The 21688-nt window shown below is 35.6% G+C and overlaps 1 protein-coding gene across 4 annotated transcripts in view; it reads right to left on the bottom strand.

Moving 5' to 3' along the window:
* Positions 1 to 856: 856 nt before the first annotated feature.
* PAPOLA (poly(A) polymerase alpha) overlaps positions 857 to 21688 on the bottom strand; it is a 57907-nt gene continuing 37075 nt past the window's right edge. Inside the window, exons 16-22 of one of the 4 annotated variants that reach the window (XM_055304387.1) lie at positions 18429 to 18550; positions 14121 to 14263; positions 11153 to 11250; positions 10714 to 10934; positions 6998 to 7060; positions 5078 to 5152; positions 857 to 3014 (exon numbers count right to left, since the gene is read on the bottom strand). In XM_055304387.1, coding sequence (XP_055160362.1) covers positions 2919 to 3014; positions 5078 to 5152; positions 6998 to 7060; positions 10714 to 10934; positions 11153 to 11250; positions 14121 to 14263; positions 18429 to 18550 — 818 coding nt within the window. In that variant the 3' untranslated portion in view covers positions 857 to 2918. Of the gene's footprint in view, positions 3015 to 5077; positions 5153 to 6997; positions 7061 to 10713; positions 10935 to 11152; positions 11254 to 14120; positions 14264 to 18428; positions 18551 to 21688 lie in introns of all 4 variants that reach the window. The other 3 variants (XM_055304386.1, XM_055304389.1, XM_055304388.1) reach the window with 3 other exon arrangements.

The following is a 21688-nucleotide window of genomic DNA, read 5'->3' on the forward strand; positions in this document are numbered from 1 at the left end:
TCCGGCAAGTTCAACTCTGTAGGTGTGAACAATGGAGTCATGGGTAATCTGTACGGTATTTTCCCTTTTACTGAATAGTCCCAAAAGCTTGTTAAAAAGTCATTAAGTGTTGCAATCATATATTGCTTTATATATAATAAAGGTATCAGAATTTGGCATTTCAGGAAGGAAATATGCACAACTGCATGTCCATTAAGCCCAGTGACTTTTAACCTTAGAGGGTCTACCTCCACTCAAAGCACTTTAGATAGCCATACTCAGGAGTTGGCCATGACAAACATACAAAGCAGTTCCCTCCTAACCCATGACTTAAACATGCAATGTTGAGCACTTGGGGGTTTAAGAAAAGCAATATCTGATCTGGGTTTAGTAAAATGAGAAACAGAAGATCCTGGCCAGTTTGTGGTCTATAATCCTAAATTCACTGAAAAACAACAGTGCCACCTGCTGACAAAGAAATAAAGCACCAACTGCACTGAAAACTTTGAAAAGGGAATCATAATCAGCAGTACACGGTCTACATGCACAAAACAATATAGAAAAGGCATAGAGTCTACTGCACACAAAATAAGTACTGTAGACAATGGGACAGCTGAGAGTGAGTTATTAACTACATTTAAGTTTTCCTCCTAAATGATCTTTTACATGAAAAATAGGGATCACAGAAGTTATCGATTAATAACGCGGCTGCCACTAACAGCCTAAATTATCCGGAAGCAAGTCTTTTCTAAATTTAAGTAGTTTCTTTTTGCAAACCTTCATTTAAGGCCATACTATAAACTCATAAAGTAGAACCAACTGATCACTGAAAAAAACAAGAGAAATAAGGTAAGTCAAAAGAAACCAGCCAAATGTGTATTGTGCTGTTTTTTTTTATTGTGTTTTCAATGGAGAAATACATCATCTGTTTACAAAATAGCTCTTGAAAAATACAAGGAGTACAGATACTATAAAACAAAGCAAACTCCAGTCATGAGACACTACATACATCATGCGAAAGCAACAGTCTGATCTCCAGGTTATGAAAACTAGAATTAAAAAGTCACTACACAGAAAAGGTCCAAGTTTCCAGCTTGGCAAAACTTGGGTGCAGTTACATGAAACGTTTAATAAACTGAATTTTTTTCCCCAATGTGTAAACAAAATGACAAGACTAAATCTGTGCCTGGCAATTTCAATCTAACTCTGAAGCTACACAAAACACACAGACACCTTGTACACTTCACCTGTTAGCATGACCATCTGTTTGTCTTAGGTGGTGGGAGGAAGGGCAAGGTGAGTGTGCGGAGCGAAGATGTGGGAAGCAGAAACACTGTCTACTAGACATCATAAGGTACGGTGAAAAGAAAGCCTCAATTAATGCATAGCCTAAGGGGAAAGACTACACTCCAACTTTGGAAAATTAATTTAGAAGGACAGGGGAAGAGTTTAAGTAACTGCAGTTTGACATGAAAAATGCACATGTGATAGAATGGAACACAATGGAAGATTCATAAACATGCTCATCAGAAAATCTGTTAGGTCTGCTTTGTCCAGATTAGGAAAGAATAAGTTTATCAACATCTGGCACCCCTCATACTTCGTGAAGATGGATGCTCTGCTGCTTAATTATGAGGACTTCTTTTCTTTGCAGAAAGGAGTTCCTAATCTATTGATCGGATAAAACAAAATGAAAAAGGAGTAGAGAGCTGACTAGATGCCAAGTGCTTGCTAGAAGTGATTTTTAAAATGTTTCTACATGTAAAATTTACTGACAAATTTTGGTCAACCATTTTAAAAATAAAAATCCATTTAAAATTCTTGGAGAAAATGCCTTTTTGCCCACATGTTTAAAATTGAAAATCAACTTTACTACAGAGAGTTCTGTGGAGTGTACAAAATTCCGCATGTCCAGAGATCAAATGGCCGTCCCAGATAGGGCATCATGTTCCACACACATTTCTTTTAGTCACCCTAAAGTTTCAGCCACGGGACTGAAATTTAGTGTTCTCTGCCATGTGGCCACAGGATCATTGGTTTCACATCATGGCTTAAGAAAATACTGGCATTTTGTTTCTTATGAAATAAAGTTCTATCTTATGCATACAAGCAAAAAGGGAAAAAGAAAAGGGGAAGGGGGGCAAAAAAGCTTTGTTTCAAAGACAACAGATTGAAGGCCAAAGAATATAGAGCTTTAAAAAGCTCAAAGAAAAATATTTGCTGGCTGATCGCTGATTTGTATGCACTCTAAACAATTCTATAAATAAAACCAATATATCATTTCTTAATCATGACCCCATCAAAACCAACTATTTCCTAATTATCCTTTCAATGTCAAATATATACCCTACAGTTGACATTTCATTTTTTAAGGGTTGCAGCTCCCACACAGGGACTGAACTAGATGTCCTCTTATCCTTTCTCTGAAGAACAGTACGCCACTGCACAATGGTATCCAATTTGAAGACTAATGGTAAAGGAAATCTTTCAGGAAAAAATGAAAATCCATCAAGCTGAAAATCTAAAATTAGTTATACTTTTCTAATAAAAAAATACATAAAAGTGCATCATTGAACAAGGAATTCTTATGCCAGTTTGTATTGCAAATTTTCCAAACAATGCATCAAACATAAACCCAATCCAGATGTCAATTATGGATACAAATATAACTTGAGGTGTTTTTTTTTTTTTTTAAAGGCAGTAATTTTTTGAAATAGTTAATGCAACTGTTGCTAACACAATAATAATAGTACTCCTGGCTTCACATACTAACCTGGACTTCCGATCAAGTGCTGATTAGCCCAGTAAGGGAGGTCACAAAAAAAACCTAAATCCATATTCAGTCATTTCTAGTCTTGTACCCTCCATGCTCCTTTTTTAGCATTTGAAGACAACAGGTTGAGTTGGCAGATATTGTTTATGGACCCCTGAGGTTGTTTTTACCGATTCAATCTCAGTTTTATTGAATTCTTGATAACAGGAATAGGATTTGCAGGGAGAGCAGGGATATCAGAAAGGTCTGTACTGGATGTTTTCTGAGAACGAAAGCAAAGAACACAACATTGTTCAAAGCACTGTAACTTAAAAATAAGATTTACTTTCCACTGCTTTAGTTTCTAAGACATGGATGGGACCTTACCATAGGAGTATTAAAACTTTTAAGAGAAACAAGAATGAAGTGCAAATAAATATAACTATTACTATAAAAATATTGTTCTACACTTGTAATTGTCAAATAATAGGAGTACTTTAGCAATATACAGATAATTCCTAAGTAATTTTAAAATGCAGCTTTTACAGACACACTCCTCTAAGAATGACCTGTCGTATAATTACTAAAGTCATGTTAAACTGTATTTACTTGTAGTAACACTCACAGCTGTAATATTAATTGGTGCTGGAGCACCCCCATGTGGGAGAACACTTAAAGTTCATCTCACACACAGAAGCAGCAGTTACCAGGACATTATTTTCCCACCTTATAAATTTTAAAATTAAACCTATACAACTCAGTACTAATTTAGTTATTCTAAATTTTAGGAAAACTCCATGTTAAAAAAGATTAAATTGTATGCCTTCTTTAACATTCAAAAACAGAGATAAATTTTTAAATGTTTTATTATGGGAAATTCCAAGCATCCACATAAGTAGAGCGCATTCTATGGTGAATCCCTTGTAGCCATTACCGAGCTTCGCCAGCAGCCCAACCAGAGCCATCCACCGTCCCCCCACCTTCACTCCCACGCTTACTCTGAAGCAAATCCCAGAGATGCTACCATTTTGTCTGTATCTCAAGTTATCTCAAAACAATAAGGATTCTTTGTTACACACAGCCACATTGTAATCATCTCCCCAGAAATAAATATACTCCTTTTAACACCAAATATAGGGATGTATATATATATATTTTTTATTCCATATCATCACTCTTTTTATTAACTGGGTGATTTTTCTCTCAATGGCTCTACAAATCTCTCCATCAGAAATTAACTTCTACCTCACCATAAAAATACAAAAACGCAAATACCCATGAGTACTCATCACCATGGGAATGAACAAACTTAAGACAAAACTATGAAAAACAGTTCCCTGGAGTAATGTGGCAGGCCAAAAGACGTGTAGTCACATACAGGAGCTGAAAACTGATAGACTACTTTGTCCATGTATCAATGCAAAGCACATTTCCTCGTGCTGTTTTAGTTACTTCCTCCATCCCAAATTTGTATTAGATCAAAGTTATGGAAATAAAAGACATTTCAGAAAGTCACCATGGTATTTCTCTCTTTAGAGGCTATGAGGGTTAATAGTTAGCAAAAACACATTTTAAAATTATCACATTAAAATAACTCTGAGATACAAAGCAGCAAAATATCACTGCCTCAGTTCAGCAGCCTCACTGTGAGCAACAATGATCTGAGGGGTCTTGCAGAGTCACCAGGTCAATGGCTACTTAAAATATTTATTTTGTGTCAGAGCGTGACCTAGACTTTGAAGTATGCTCAATTTAAAAGGATTCAAAAAGAAAACCATTGTTTCACAAACAAAATGAAGGTTCACAATCAGTATTTAAAAAAAAGAAAAGATTCAAGGTGCCTACTGTACGCAAGAGGGACTATCACAGAATTTCTAGGACAAATGAAAAAATAATTTGAAAGAATTATGGGTTAAATTAATAATTGAAAATCAGAAGTAAAATGTGAGACAAACACATTTCTAAAAGAAAAAAAATCATTTTAACTTCACAAAAAGATCCACAAAGAATGGTTTTTAGTTCTGTCATGATTTAAAATTCACTCTTTGATCTGTAGAGAAAACCTCTATATGAATACTGCATACTGCGACTAGTGAGGATTTAAATAATTTGCAATATCAAATAATATATAAGGGGATGAGTTAAGCATCTTGACAGTGCCAAACAACGGTTCTATCAAATCTCGTGCTCTACCTTTAAACTACGATACACACATTGATAAGCTAGCAATTACTGTTATGGGGATCATTTTAATAGTCTTCTTCTGCATATGCTCATTTTAATTCATTATACCATACTAATCTTAACAACATTTATAAAACTCTCCTTGCTTTTTGCACTTAGTACCTGAGAGGCCAACAGAGAAGCCGCTGTGTGAATAGTTTCTGATTGAGTTGTACTTGTCTCTGTATCAAGTTGTTCCTGTGAGACAAAGAGGACGGGGGAGGAAAGAGACTTAAAAAAGAATAAAAGAACATGACTGGGTTTGGTGGCTAATAAAGAAGACAACTTGGAAGACAGGAGGGTCAAGAGAAAGATGGGACCACATCACAAAATCATCTAGTGAGCCTGGCCGCAGGCCGCCTCACCCTCATCACACACACATACATTTCTATGGGCCTACTTCAATTCTAGAGGCACAGAGTATCTTCTGACTTTCCAATGATCTCCAACTTGGACTTCTGGAGCAAATAATAATTAAAGACACACACAGGCACATTATGAAATGTTGCCCAGACAATAATGAACATACTACAAGCCCAAGCCCTTAGCTATGTGAAAAAAACAAAACCCAGTAAATATTATAAAATAAAATTACCCACAAGGACAAAAACTGCTCCCACAATCTTTAATTAAAAGAAGAAAAAAGTCCCTAAAACATTCCTCTATTTCTGTGGTTTCTCTTCCTCTCCTCAATAATCAATACACTACTCTTAAGTATGATCAATGATCAGAAAATACAGGGCAAACCATGTCATTCCACTACTCTAAACGCTTTTAAAGTTGTGCACAAAACAAAATACTACATATAACACAAATGAAAATAAACATGTAAAAATTTGAATTTCTATAAAACAATAAATATAGTAATAAAACAATGAAATGTCAATTTTCTCTTATGAAATGAAACAGGGTAAACAGGATGCAGGTAATAGAAATGGCAGTGCAGGCTTTCTGAAGCACAGACTGGAGCTATGTGTCAAGTTTTTTTAAAAGTAAGCATACTATCTGCCTCAGTAATGCTTTCATTAATTTATTCTAATAAATATAAATGGATAGCAGGGATTTAGCTAAAGTCAATACTATAGTAAGAAAGAAGAACTTCCTTTTTTTAACAGAAACAACTGCTAACAATTAGAAACTGGCTGAACAAAGTAAGGCAATAGCCCTAAGATAGCTGTAAATATTTTGTAAATTATATTATCAACAGGCACAATTTTTCCTGGTTTACAGAGTGAATAAAGATTTAAATGCAAAAGGCACTGGCATGTATGCCCAAATAAAGTCTATAAAGACACCAAAGAAATACTTGCAATTATGGGAATAATTTGGGAGGAGGAGGATTTCCAAATTTTCTACAATAAGAGGAAAAATGTTAAAAAGCCTTCAGTACATTTCAATTTCTGAAAAAATAATATTTGAAGTCTAATATAGTTTGGCTAAACCACTCCCTCTCACCTCATCTACCTCATTCTCAAGCCCCATGCACCCCAGAAGGTTCTGACAAGAACGGATTCTCTAAACATACCATACGCTCACCCCAAGAGTCACATGACCTCATCTTGGACAGCCCCAAATCCTTACATATCCTTGAAGGACTACATCAAATACTACATGGTCCTTCTACAAAGCCTGTTACTACTATTTCTTCACTCAGAAATAACATTCCACTGGCTCCTGCCCCTCACCACCCCACAGAAGCCTCAATGATTTTGATCTCTGATAATGTAATGAGTTGCTTCTATATCTTATTTTCTCTACTTAATTATAAGTTTTTAAAGGCACAGGACATGCCTCACTCATCACCTTATTACATTCAGTGTCCACTCGGGCTACCTTGCATTTAGTAAGACCTCAAACACTTGAGAAATTAAATTTCAGCATCATAAATTAACATTCAAAAGGGACAAACACTTCTCTAAAAACAACACTGGAAACAATCTAAAACCTCTACAGAACAAAAGACAGTACAATATTCTAGAGACATTTCTAAAACATCTTCTGTACTCTTAATTGCGTACGTATTCCAAGGCTAAATTAGTATACCTTTGTTTCTGTTTTATCATGTCCACTCAAAGCAAGACAGTTAGCATCTTCGCTTGTTTCATCCTGTTTTTGAAAAAAAAAGCTTTATTCTCTAAAATGAACAATTTAGATTATTTGCCAATTAATGCTTTAATTGATAAAATTTTTTTAGATTATTAAGTAATTTAACCTGTAAGATCAACTATGACCTTAAAGTAGATCACTCGTTCACTTGAAAAAAAAAAATTTTTAATGTAACATATTTAATTTGGCTTTGGTATCTTCCAAACTTAAGAATATGAAGAAAGCTGTTACTATTGATCAACACCACCTAAAGTACATTCCTAAAATCACGAAGTTAATAAATTTTTTTTTTTTTAAGGAAGAGGAAAAAAAAGTTCTTTGATCAAACAATTTAGAAACCTGGTATACTATCACCCCTATTCTAGAAAATTTACATACGTATTAACACATTTTATAAAAGGTTTTGAGAAGTTCTATCAAGGATACCTCTTTAACTTTTCCCAAATTTAATTAACCACAGAATCCTCCTGCTTAGTAAAACTTGGTAACATCCTGAAGAACAGAAGGTTTGAGAAATGTTCTCTTCCTGTCTTAATTTTTTAAATTTGTTATCATTATATTCAAAAATAACTCATTTTCAGTAAAGAAGGGAAACGAGAAGCCAAAAATGGCTACACTTTCCCATTCCTACAGTGACTTATAATTAACATCCCTTTAAGAAAAACTATTTAAACCTTAATTTCTCTGCTGTATTTACTAGGCAAAACTATCATTTTAAATGTGGCTTTATAACAAGACATAAAAACCATGTGAGATATAACAGTAATATAAACCAATTCTAAAAAGGACCTTATTTGTATCCTGCGAACATTATAAACCACGAACGGTAATTTGTTGTAACCGGGCAAATTTTAACCCTGACTCGATACGTAACACTTTGGAATTATTGTTAATACTGGTAAATACGATGATATATGTGTGTGTGTGTGTACACACACACACACACACACACACACATATCAATACACACACGTATATAGTGATAATATACTGTAGTTTGTTTTTCAGAAGTCTTTATCTTTAGATACACACAGAAATATTTATGGCTGAAATGATACGCCTGGGATTTGCTTCATAACAAGGGGAAAGGAAGTAGATGTGTAGATGAAACAGGCTGGCCGTAAGCTGTTAACTGCTGAAGCTAAGTGATGCAAACAGGACTGTACATTATAATTTCGTACATGTTTGAAATTTTCCATAAGAAAAAGTTTAAAAATACATATATAGCATCATTTAACCATACAATCCAGGGCTAAGATTTGTCTATTTTTATTTCACATATTTGTAAAGCCTTCGCACATGATGCAAATTAAGCAGCAATATATGACCTAACCACACCTGAACCCCTCTTGTCTCTACACATTAGTGCATTATTAATTAAGACCAGTGTTTCTGGCTTACTAAAATTTCTAATACCAAGTACTCATTAATAGAGAATAAAAGACCTAGTTTGGGAGAGCTCCAAAATGAGGATTCGTAAACAATCTTCTCCTTTAGCACCATGAGATTTAGGCCTGGGTTCTAATCCTGACTGACTTTAATCAGCTTTATAAATGGAAAAGCCACTGAAACTCAAGATCTAAGATCTCTTCTATATCATAAAATTGTTTTTTTTGGTCAACTCCATGGAGCTGTGATAAACAAAACCCAGCCTGTGAGAAAACAAAACAAAACAAAACAAAACAAAACAAACAAAAAACCTGCAAGGAAAAAAGGGAGGGAAATCTGTTTTAACGAATACTTAAGAGGAATCAATCAATTGCTGCACAGGGATCTTACCTAATTACAGAATGGAATGAACAAAAAGACTATTAAAAAAAAATCAATGATGATACAATCAGGGTCGCTTGAGCAGTGACTAGATACTTGATTCTTCTAAGTGGGACAAGTTTATTTTATTTATGATTTTTTTTTTGTAATCCTTATCTTTTAGATACATGATTTTCAAAAAACTAATGAGATGATACAATGTCTGGATTTTCATCTCCATAGCCCAGGCAGAGGAAGATGGAAAAGGCCCAAAAATGAAGAGTGCAGGGCCTGGCACAAACCAGTGTAACTGAAGCTGCGCAGTGGGTACACAGGCACAGGAAATGACTCTCTACTTGTGCATAGATTTAAAATTGTCCATATATGAAGTCAAAAAATCCTATTCCTATTGCCTCTCCACTTAGACAGGAAACGGGAGTGTTTTCTATGACGTTAAGTGCAAGTGAAACTACCAACATTGTGCCAGGATACCGGGAGTCAGAGCTCTCGGGAGCCATTAAGGGATTAAATCATCATCAGAAGTAAACAGAACGAATATGCATCTATAGTTATGCTTACGTGTTCTTTACTATGATAAAGAAATGTGAATTCTGCAATGCTCTGTCACCTCCAAACAAGTATCAATAGACACAATGTGGAGTTCCACCAGAACTAGTACATTGTTAGGTTGCTGCATAACATAGTCATGTAGCACTGAGGGGTCTGAGAAAAAGATTCCCTGGCCTAACTCCTGAAGTCTCTGATTCAGTGTATTTGGAAGAGGCCGTAAAATCTCTATTAGGAGAGGATAGAAAAAAAATCACTCTGAAAAATTCTGATGTACAAGTGAGGCTCCAAATCTCTGCCTTAAAATAACTATGTAGATGGGTTTTCACAGTACATGTTATAAAGTATGATATAATATAATCATTCTTCATTCAGCATCATTAGAGTGACAAAATTCATCAAATTATTCATATTTAGTTAATAATGACTATATCCAAAAAAAATCTAAACCAAAAGTCTTCAGAATAAGCTGGGAAATAGAACACTTACAAATAAATAACAATGATTTTTTCACGATTACAGATCAAAACACTCCTATGAGAAAAATCCAGATTTTTTTCCCTTTCTAAAGAAACTTTGGTGACCTGAGTAAATTCATAAGTAACAAATTATCAACCAAAAATCAATGAAATTGGAGTTTTTGGACTGTCACATCTGGGACAATGATGACTGTACCACTAACAGGAAAACAACTGAGAGTGACTCCAGGGAGCAATGAAATTTAACAATTTAACTTACTTCTGTTTTGTATTTTCAAAGATACACCAGAATCAATGTACACTTTTAATGGTTTTCCTAAAATTATCTGAGACTTTGGCAAGGTAAACTGGCCACTATAAAAAGTTAAAGTATTGCTAGAAAATTTCCTGAAGGGTTGGAGGAAGTAATCATTCAAGGTCTCAAAATTAGTCTGACTTTGAAAATTTGGCCAGTTATTCAGTAAGAATTCCCTAAAAACCTCATATTCAATAACCCTGCAATACCACGTACAGTGTAAGAAACTCCAAAACTCCACTTGGATCACAGAACTGTGTCTGAATGGGCAACCAAAGAATCAGTACACCTAAAATATAATAGTTATGAGAGAATAAGAAATTGGGACGACATGCTAAACTGTGTTACAGATTTGATGAGCTAAGTTTATGTGAGAGGCACAGCTTTATGGAAGAGGTAGTCATCGAGAAGAGTAGGAAGGGTGAAGAGAGACTATGGCCCTAAACCACTACACTTAAACATTTTCTAAGAACTTTCTTCCTTTTGCTTCTCAATTTTGGCTCACAAAGATTTTCTTCTACTAGACAGGCTGGTATTCCCATGGCTAACTAATATATAGATACCTCTTCTGTTTTGGTTTTCTTGGGACTCTCTTCTTTATGAGGTGAGGATGTCCTCTTGACTCCTACTATAGGATTAGGTATTTTTGCTGCTGCATTTCCTGAAGGTCTAGGTGGTGGGTTTACCAGACGTGTTGAAGAAACAACTCTGGAGACCGTAGGCTTTGGTGGTGGTGAAATGGCTGGTTGTGTGGCAGTTTGAGGAATGCTTTCACTCGATGAACCTAAGTAGATAAGTACATGAACACATAAAAATTACAATAAATCCTATCAACAGAGGGTAAAGTAAAGCTTTAGGTCTTCGAGTTTAATTTCACATCAATGATAATAGCATTAAAAAGCTGAATTCAAACCACTTAATCAATAAAGCCATCTTTCAAAATAAAGGCTAAAGCCAAATATTATGTAAGGATTCTCAAGCCTGTCAACCCCATCTCCTTACCCCCTGAGCTTTCAGTGGAATTTACTTGTGGCACAGAAACTTCAGTAGCCTGTGGGTTGGTCACAGATGCTGCTGTTACAGCTGGAGCAGGACTGTTTCTGCTAAAAAAAAAAAAAAAAAAAAAAAAAAGGTAAAAAAAGTGACAAAGCAGAAGTATAAAATTCCGTAACAAAATTTAGTGTGGGAAGTTATTTTCTAAAGGAAATGATTTTTTAGTTTTACTTCTATGTATACATCAGTAACTGACTTTATTTGATAAAATATAGCCAACAACCAAAAGCACACACTCAAAAGCAGTGCTGTCCAACAGAACCCTCTGGAACAATGTCCTATAGCTGTGCTATCCAGTATGGTAGTTATTACTATATAGATGCAGCTACTCTGCACTTGAAATATGGCTGGCGAGAAACTGAATATTTAATTTTATTTAATATTAATAAATTTAAATCGCCACACATGGCTAGTGACATATTAAACAGGACAGTTCCAGAAACAATCTGTTCATATGATTTGGGGGAACAGACTTAACGGATTTGGGGTATAAGAAAATCCTGTCAAAGTCTATATAAGTAAGAAAATGGTCTGAGAAATAGAAAAAAGTTCTGCATATAAAATCTAAAGGTTTGTGACATCCTAAAAGACCACCTAGTGGCCCAAATAAACAACAAAAGCTTTCAAAGCCATCTCTTCTCTTCTGTGTTCTGGATCCTACTCCCTCCTATCATTTCAGGAAACTCAAATCATCCATCCTTTACTCTCCTTTCTCTTCAACTTTTCTGTCTCAAGTAAATCTTATCACAGTTAAATAATCTCGTTTTAATTACTCCCTGAAAGAAAAATAAATGCAGAAAGTCCACTGTGGTCTACTCTCATTCCTTTGGCTGCAGCTTACACGCTCCAACTGCAGATCAGTGATGCCATGACAAGGTGGAGACATGAAAGGACTTAGATTTTGGATGCCCATGTGCTATTTGCATGTAACCAGGGCAGTTTATTAAAGCTTTGGGAGTTCACAGGGCATCTGGGTGGCTCAGTCGATTAAGTGTCCAGCTGGTTTCAATTCAGGTCATGATCTTGGGGTCCTGGGATTGAGCCCCAAATCAGCCTCCATGCCCAGTGCACAGTCAGCTTTACATTCTCCTTCTGCCTCTGCCCTTGTCCCTCTTGCTCGTGCTCTCTCTCTCAAATAAATAAATCTTTAAAAAAAAAAAAAAGCTTTGGAGTTCATTGGTACATGAAAATAAATGAAAACAAGCACAGGTGATCCCACTCCCCCAGGGAAAATACCAAGATGGAACAAGGACTGTGAAGAGGGCCCTCAAGGGCACATACATCTAATGATTTAAACAGAAAGGGAGAGCTGGCCAGAGAACAACTATAGATGCAAGAAGAAAACCAGAAAGAGCTAGCAAAATGGCTAGCGAATAAAAACTCAAAATTTGCTAAGCAAATATACAATTATAAATTTACAATCCAGAAGTCTTATTTACAGAAGTTATTTAGTATTACATAAGAAACTAATATCATTTAAACTTAAAACTTAAAGTAACTTAAAGTTACTTCATACATACACTTATTTTATGTACAGTGCATAAACTCAAAGTATAAGACTTCTTTCTATAAAAATTCCTTTGAAGATCCCCTGGAATTTCCATTAAAAAAAAAAAAAGATTCAAGGAAACACTGTAAAAATTTATAGAAGTTAAATATAAAATATGGCTTTTTGCATTCTAGTTGACACCACAGCCATGTATTTCTTTCATAACAAAAATGTTTAGCTTTGTTAAATATTTTTAAAGACACTTAGTTCTTTTTTTAAAAAAAAAATTATTTGAGAAAAAGAGATAGCCAGAAAGAGTATAAGCAGAGGGAGAAGCAGGCTCCCCACTGAGCAGGGAGCCCGATAAGTGGATTGATCCCAGGACCCTGGGATCATGATCTGAGCCGAAGGCAGATGCTTAATGGACTAAGCCATCCAGGTGCCCCAAAAGACACTTAATTCTTAAAAAAAAAAAAAAAAAAAAAAGCAGCTTCCTGTAACTAAAACCAGCCCACAGAGACCTTCACTTTTTAGAAGGTCCCTAGTATTTCCAAAGATCTGTTCCCCTGCTACACAGATACACAGATATAAGTAGCTCCAGGACAGAAAGGTGATTTTTGTCCCTCTTGTCCATTCCCCTTAGCACACCAGTTCACTGGAGGCAGGTAGAAGCCTCAGTACAGATCCTTCTTGACCTAAGATGGGGTTACATACCATTAAACCCATCATAAATTAAAATATCTAAAGTCAAGAATGCATTTAATACATAAAACCACCTACCAAATACCACAGCTTAGCCTAGCCTACCTTAAACATGCTCAGGACACTTATGTTAGCCTACAATTGGGCAAAATCACCCAACACAAAGCCTATCTTCTAACAAAGTGCTGTTATCTCCTGTAATTTATTAACACTATATTGAAAGTGAAAAATAGAATGGCCATTTGGTGCAGAACGGTTTTCAGTATGGCTGCTGACCCTGTGAGCACAGGGCTGAAAGCAAATAGCAGCTCGCTGTTACTGCCAGGCATCACAAGACACTATGGTACAGTATACTGCTAGCCCTGGTCACAATTCAAACTTCAAAGTATGGTTTCTACTGTGTAGTGCTTTTGCACCACAGTAAAGTAAAAAAATCTCAAGTTAAACGATACATGTCAGAGACCAACCCTTTATGAAATTGGAGGGATCACGGTACTAACATTTATTCGTATCTGAATTAAGATATACCTGTCCCGAAAAGGGAATACAAGTATGAAACAATAGGAAAAAAAAATTACTTTCCCCCCAAAGTAAGTTTAATTGCTATATTTAAAAAAATTAGAAGATGGAATAAAAATAATACTCTAAATAGGTGACTTTAACAAGAGGATTCAGCAGGTATGTTTAGTAAATAGCCACTCCAATTCGTTCCCTTGTTTGCCTTACCCCTGAGAGCTGCCAGAACTGTTCAATGGACTGGTCTTCATAGCACTAGTAGGTGAAGGCACAGACATGCTGTTATCACTGTCCATAGACAAGTCGAGGCTGCTGTCATTCAGAGGTGTCAATCTGACACCTTCCGTCGAATGCTGCAATTAATAAAATATTTAGTCGAATATATCTTTATTTTACCCGGATCTTTGAAACACAAACATAGTACTTTGATAAATGATTTCTACTACAAAGCAAAAATCAGTAAGTTCATGAAAACTCACAAGTGTCATGGTGAACTTATAAGGCAAAGATTTGGTAGACACATCCTTCCTGACTTCTAAGAGGCCTGACTACACTACAGTTCTTCCAAGGGAGACAAAAAAGGACAAAGGAATGCTACATTAGACATACACACTCTTCATAAAACAGACTGCACACTAAAAAGCACTATAATGTGAAAAGACATGGATCTTAAATCAGAGAACTATAAATATATAGAAACATATATATTAGGAAAAAAGTCTTAATGATAAACACTATACCAGCAATGAGTATTTCTGGCTTTTGGGATTATGACCAATTTTTTTTAAATCAATTTTCCTTTTTTTCTTTTTTTTTTTTTTTTTTTACTTATGATAGTCAGAGAGAGAGCGAGAGAAAGAGGCAGAGACATAGGCAAAGGGAGAAGCAGGCTCCATGCACCGGGAGCCCGACGTGGGATTTGACCCCGGGTCTCCAGGATCACGCCCTGGGCCAAAGGCAGGCGCCAAACTGCTGCGCCACCCAGGGATCCCTTAAATCAACTTTCAATTATTCTACAATCCACATAAAATTGTGTGATTTCAAAAAAAACTATCAAGTAAGTATAGTGTAGTACCACTTCTAACATCTGTAAATCAATTCTCTCTCATATAACTAAAGGCTCTCTCAAAAGCGAGAATTTCTGCTCTTCTGACTGCCAACTCAGAATTCGAACATGGTTACATTTAATAGTATAAATTATCCTGAGAAAATAAAGCAGAAATAATTTTCTGAAAGTAAAATCTAATATCCCCATGTACATCCTAATGCTAGTCCTGCTTCTTAAAAATCAAAGCATTTAAAATGTTACTTAACCTAGAAAAACCAAAATAAAGCTTAAGTTACAAATGTTTCTGTGAGGGAAAGTTGACTTCTAAAGAACTTAGTTTCCATTTCTACAATCAATCGTACTACAGTATCAAATTGATTTCTTCATTTTTTTCCAGAATCTTTTTTAGCCTTGATGCTCCATTTACCTACAGAAACATTTTAATAGAAATGACTGCATTACTGACAAAAACCCATACCCCACGTGTGTGTGTGTGTGTGCACGCTCTCTAGTTCCCCAAATTCAAGACATCCTTTGATCTACACTACAGAAATTACTTTTGTACATAAATCAATACTGATCAAATGGGAAAGATGAGATTTGGCAGAAGGGAGAGGAAGAGAGACTAATGCCACTTGTTTATGAAGTCAGTTGTGAAATGAATTTTCAATTTCTAATGAGTTTTCCTACACAAAAATGCTACCAATTTCACTCTCCACAAGACAAGGATTTGTACAGTAAGTAAATTACCCTCAATCCTACATAGTTACCTGCCTGACCATGTGATCAAACATCTGTGAGACAACAGGGCACAGATGAGGATGATCTGTGAACCTCAAGGTTTTAGCTGGCTGCTCTGCTTTGCCTGTGTTTATATCAAGTTTACCACAAGAGACTTCAATGCCAAAACATCATAAATGTTCTATCCAAACTTTCTAATAAAAGATAAAGACAGAGCATACTACAGAGAGAAATAAACACACATGCTTTATACTGAGACCTAGGTCCAAATCACACCTACTATACAGCCCTGGGCAAGTTTATTAGCCACTTTGTTTCTTCTATAAAAGACAATACCTGTGGGTTGTTGTATCATTAAATATAGAAAAACATTCACACAGTGCCTTGCAAAGAGCAGCTGACAAAAGAAAGCTATTAATAAGAGTCTCAGAGAAAAGATTCATGGATCTAGATTTCTATATACCACTTCTGAAAACAAGAAAGTGCTGCTTTACTAGTGGCAACTTAGAAATAATCCAAATGATGTCAAATAAAGGACAGACCTAATCATACTGTAGCCATACAAAGAAATACCAAGCAGCCACGTAGTGTTTGTGACATAATGTAATCTGGAGACATAATAAGCACCCAAAGAGCAGCACCACAATCATCAAAAACCTTTTAAAGATACATATGATATGTGGAAATTTCTATGTAGAAATACACACTGATATGTGAAAAGTAGCTGATGAGAATACAGTTAAGCTTTATTCGATAAATACAATGTTTGCACTAAAAAATTTCTGATCACTAAGAATTCTTTTTATATTCCAAAAGATTGTATTTAGATAGATAATATCTTAATAGAATAAAATTTATTTAAACTATACTTTCATTGTTCCAAATATGAACAGGAGTTCCAAATATGAACAGGAGTTTTAAGGTAATCTAGGGGTGCCTGGTGGCTCAGTTAGTTGAAGCGTCTGCCTTCTGCTCAGGTCATGATCCTGGAGCCCTGCGATCGAGTCCCACATTGAGCTCCCTGCTCAACGGGGAGTCTGCTTCTCCCTCTGCCCTTTCCCCTGTTCCTTCTCTCTCAAGTAAATAAAATATTTAAAAATAAATTAAAAAAAAAAGGTAATCTGAGAATTAAGGGTTCTGGAAAATCTAATTACCTCAGTTATAGCTGTGTTAATACAATAGAAATATACTAGTTAAGTGTTAAAGAATATAACAATCTATTTACATTCACTTCTGAAATCACACAAAAATATTTATATATTTTTACATGTAGAAAATACATACTTAAGTATGGCTGCTAAAACTCGTAACACCAAGGGACAATCAGAGGACAAATGTCTGACTTGACACTTTAGTTTAAAAATAAAATTCCTCAATTATAAACTTTATGTATATTTTATGACAAAAAAAATGGCTTAAGAATAGTACATTTTTGCCACTTTCTAGATTATTTAGTTAACTCCTAAAAACATTAGGTTGAGAAGAAAACAAGCCACATAAAAGCTTTAATGCACTAAGTTACTTTAAAAATGAAAATGCCTTTGAAAACTGCATTTTAGAGCAAAATAAAAAAGCAAGTACCTCTACCCCCAAGTTATGGTGATAATAACAGAAACAAATATGAGCATTCGTTATGTGCCAAGCACTAGTTGAAACCATGTTGTATGGGTATTGACTCATTCCATCCTCATAAAATACCTAATGAGGTAGGTAGAAAATGTTATCTCCCTTTTTGAGAAGCAGCTAATCAAGAACATGGTGTTTGTTATATAACTGGCCCAACTCTCACAGCTGGGAAGGAGTGTACTCTGAAATCAACCCAGCTCTTGCCCTTGACTTAGATGCTTACACCATTATATATGCTATACTTTTCTTTCATGTTCTCTTTAATATAATCTTTTACATTTTTTAAGCTTGTAAACCTTATAAAATTATTAAATAGTACATATTCATCAGAACCTTAACTGAATATATTAATATGTGCAGCTCTAATCCATTCATTTTCACTGCAGTGTGTAAGTATTCCATTATAGAAATAAGCTACCTATTCTTGAAATCAAGTATAATATAATTGTCATCTCATCTCTGCAGTAAAATTCTAACATGTCCTCTCTAAGTCCAACTAAGAAAAACATAGGTGCAAGTTATTCAATAGGAAGCACTATTACCAGGAACAACATACTATAAAACATTAACTCTGGTCACCTCTTTGTGATCTTCTATCCAATAACTGGATTTTTCAATAATATACATGTAGAATTCTTAACAAAATAAAGCCATTTTTCTAAAAAGCCACACAATTTACTTGATCCACATATAACCTAGGTTTACTTTTTAAAGGAAAGTAAATTAGATACTGATGTATTAAATGGATAAGAACAGAGGACTTTGAAAGAGACAAAGTTTACATAAAATAAAGAGGAAAGTAAATTAGATACTGATGTATTAAATGGATAAGAACAGAAGACTTTGAAAGAGACAAAGTTTACATAAAATAAGGATAGGAAGCATCACCACTAATCTATCTGAGGTCTGCAAGTATATGCAGAAAACACGACTGGGAGCAAGGTTTCACAGAGTGGAACTGCTGCCTGGAACAGATTTTTTAAAATGCTATGATGTACTTCAAGCAGAACTTAAAATGATTCTAAGCGTTGGAGCTATTATCGATAGACTGAATACAGTAAAACATGTTACTAATCCTTTTGTTAAGTACATTCTACATTTACCTTTTTCTTTTTCTGGAGAACATGATTAGGTAGTAGTTGATGGAGTTGCTTTCTTTTTACATGCATTGCCGCAATTTTCATGTCCACCTCAAACATCTTGCTGTTTATTGCTTGCCTATAAACTACACAATTAGGAAATTGTTACAAGAAATAGAAACATTTTAACAAGGCAGTAAAACTCACTCAGGAGAAGCCATTGTAAGTAGGGATCCTTTTCTATCAATCCTGTGCATGAAACTATTAGGCCAAAATTGATCTCTAATCTGACATAATCCATTGCTTGAGCAAACTCTAAGTACCTTTTACCACAAGGTCTATATAATGCATAGAAGCAAAAGTATACTAACTCTTCCAATGTAATTACTCTTAAAATAAAAACTTCAAAGAGTAACTCTTTAAGAAACAACAGGACTGGGGAAAAAAGGTTTCTTTATACCCTTTTATGCTACCACAATTATTTAAAATTCTAGCCCCATTAGGCAACAAATGCAGCAATTATTGACTAAACCTAAAAATACCTTTTCAAAAATATGCAGGATAAAACTTTAAGTAGTAACATCTTCTATTATAGAAATAACTCAAATAGGGGTCACAGGAACAAAAAGAAAATGCTAAAAATAAATTCATTCAAGTAAGTTCCAGAGAATCCCCAAGTGGAAAAATCCATTCACTCAGTCATATGACAGTTTATTGAGCACCTATACTATATCACACTGTTCTAGCCATAGGGGATACAGAAGAGATTGAGACCAAAAGAATTTCACACTGGGGAGCCTGGGTGGCTCAGTCAGTTAAGCCTCTGCCTTCTGCTCAGGTCATGACCTCAGGGCCCTATGACAGAGTCCCACATCCCATTGGGCATTGTTCAGCAGGCAATCTCCTTCTCCCTCTGCCCTTCCCCGCTGCTCATGATCACTCTCTAAAATAAATAAAATCTTTGAAGTATATATATTTTAAAAAATTAAAAAACTACTTCAGAGAGTCTACATTCTAGTAGGACAAACAGTAAACAGGAAAAATCAAAGTAAAAAATTACCCCTATCAGATAATAGTGCTATGGAAAAAAATAAAGTAGGGAAGACAAGCTTAGCCTGGAAACTGAGAAGACATCAAAATGGAGACTGAAATGAAAGTGAGGAAGTGAAAGAGATAAATGGTGGAACAGTATTTCAGCAGATCCAAGGTTAAGGGCAAAATTTCCTCAATTGAGTGGATGTTTGAAATGTTAGAGGAACAACAAAAGGACCACTGGAGAAAAGGAAAAGGCAAGGTGCAATAACCCCCTAAGAATAATTCTGAAATCGCCAAAGCTCCAAACACGTAAGTTTTTCCTAAAATTGGCACCAAAACTCATCTGGCAACAACTAGCCTTGATCTAACCTTTTATCACTATTTGGTCTCTACCTTTGCTTAATATGAATCCTGAACAGTTCCCCGAAGAAATGTTACTGTCACTGACTACCAGATGTTGCTGCAAGCCCCACTAGGAATATTACTTACTAGCTTTATTACCTTTCTGGCTCCAAGACATATGGATAAAGGATTCTAAACTTACAACAGGAAATGAGACCAGACATATTAAGAAGGCCAAATCAGGTAAAATCTTGCAAACCAGAGTAAGGAAGGACTTGGACTTCTTTCCAAAAGAAATTGGTAGCCATTACAAGTTTTAACAAAGGAAGGCATGATTTGGCTTAGTATCATTTTGGATGCTGACTGAGAATAACTATTATCCCGTTAATAGCTGGGCTAGGGCAAGCCAGGGAAACTAGTAATGCGAATACAACAGAGCAATGACAAATGAGCTTGAACTAGTGTGATAGCCGTAGAAATAGCCATTAGTGGGATCCCTGGGTGGCGCAGCGGTTTGGCGCCTGCCTTTGGCCCAGGGCGCGATCCTGGAGACCCGGGATCGAATCCCATATCGGGCTCCCGGTGCATGGAGCCTGCTTCTCCCTCTGCCTGTGTCTGCCTCTCTCTCTCTCTCTCTGTGACTATCATAAATAAATAAATTTTAAAAAAAAATTTAAAGAAATAGCCATTAGTAGCAGGAATCTCAAAAGACACTAAAAGTAGAGGCAAAAGGATTTTTTAAATGCATTAACATCAAATTATGAAAAAAAAAAAAAAGTCAAGGAGGACTCCAAGATTTCTAGCTTGAACAACTATAGGGATACAGCTGCCAATACCTGAGCTCAAAAAGATTTGAAGAGAAGTTGGAAGAGACCGGAAGTAAGAATTTGAGTATTGAACTTATTAAAATATTTGTTTTATTAGAAAATCCCACAAAGGGGGTGCCTGGGTGGCTCAGTCAGTTAAGCATCTGCCTTCAACTCATGATCTCAGGGTCTCTGCTCAGAGGAGAGTCTATTTCTCCTTCTCCCTCTGCCCCTCCTCCCACTCGTATGCACGCTGTCTCCTTCTCAAATTAAATATTTAAAAAAAGAAAAGAAAAAAGACAATCCTACAAAGCATTCCATTAAAATGTTTCTAGGTACAGGACAACTCAACATTTCCCTCCCAAAGTAACTAAAAATTCCTTGAAAATCCTGATGGTTCATTAGCACAATCTCTGATAAACAGCTCAATCGAGATGAGATGCACAAAAATTTTCTAATTCAAGTATCTCTATGTGATTTGTTTACAGTTTAAGTTGACATCAAAATTTTTACTCTGGAAAATAACAGTTTTGTGATGTTCAGCAAGTGGAGTTACCACCCTCCAAATCACATCCTAAAAAATCTGTGTTTCTGTTGTTGTCACAGCTACTAAGGGTTACTACTTGCTGGGACACTAAATATTCTTTGGTGTTTCTCATGATAAAGAATTGTGCCATATTCCACTTATATTCCTAAAAATGAAAATCCTACTTCTCAAATATTTGAACCAAGAAATCAACTCAATTTTCTATAAGAAAGAGTATTTTTCACCTGAATTTTCCAAGAAGGCAACTACCATGTGTCTCATTTTTATGTGTCTCATGTGTCTTGTTTTAGTTGAAACTTTAACTGCTACTATATCACCAACTGCAAGGCTGCTGATGGTCATTCACAACAGACAGCTACCTGCACAGGAGCAGCTCCCAGATGTCACACTGTGAGGGATTCCACACACAGGTGCACCACCACCACCACCATCACCACCTCCCCCACCAACTACAGAAATCAGGCCTTCTAGTCACTGGACGTGAGCATTTACATTCTCAAAGGCATACTCTTTTCCTTTTACTTCTTCTTCACACTTAGTATAGGACACTAACT

The sequence above is a fragment of the Nyctereutes procyonoides genome, unplaced genomic scaffold (assembly GCF_905146905.1).
Source record: "Nyctereutes procyonoides isolate TBG_1078 unplaced genomic scaffold, NYPRO_anot_genome, whole genome shotgun sequence".
Taxonomy (NCBI): Eukaryota; Metazoa; Chordata; class Mammalia; order Carnivora; family Canidae; genus Nyctereutes; species Nyctereutes procyonoides.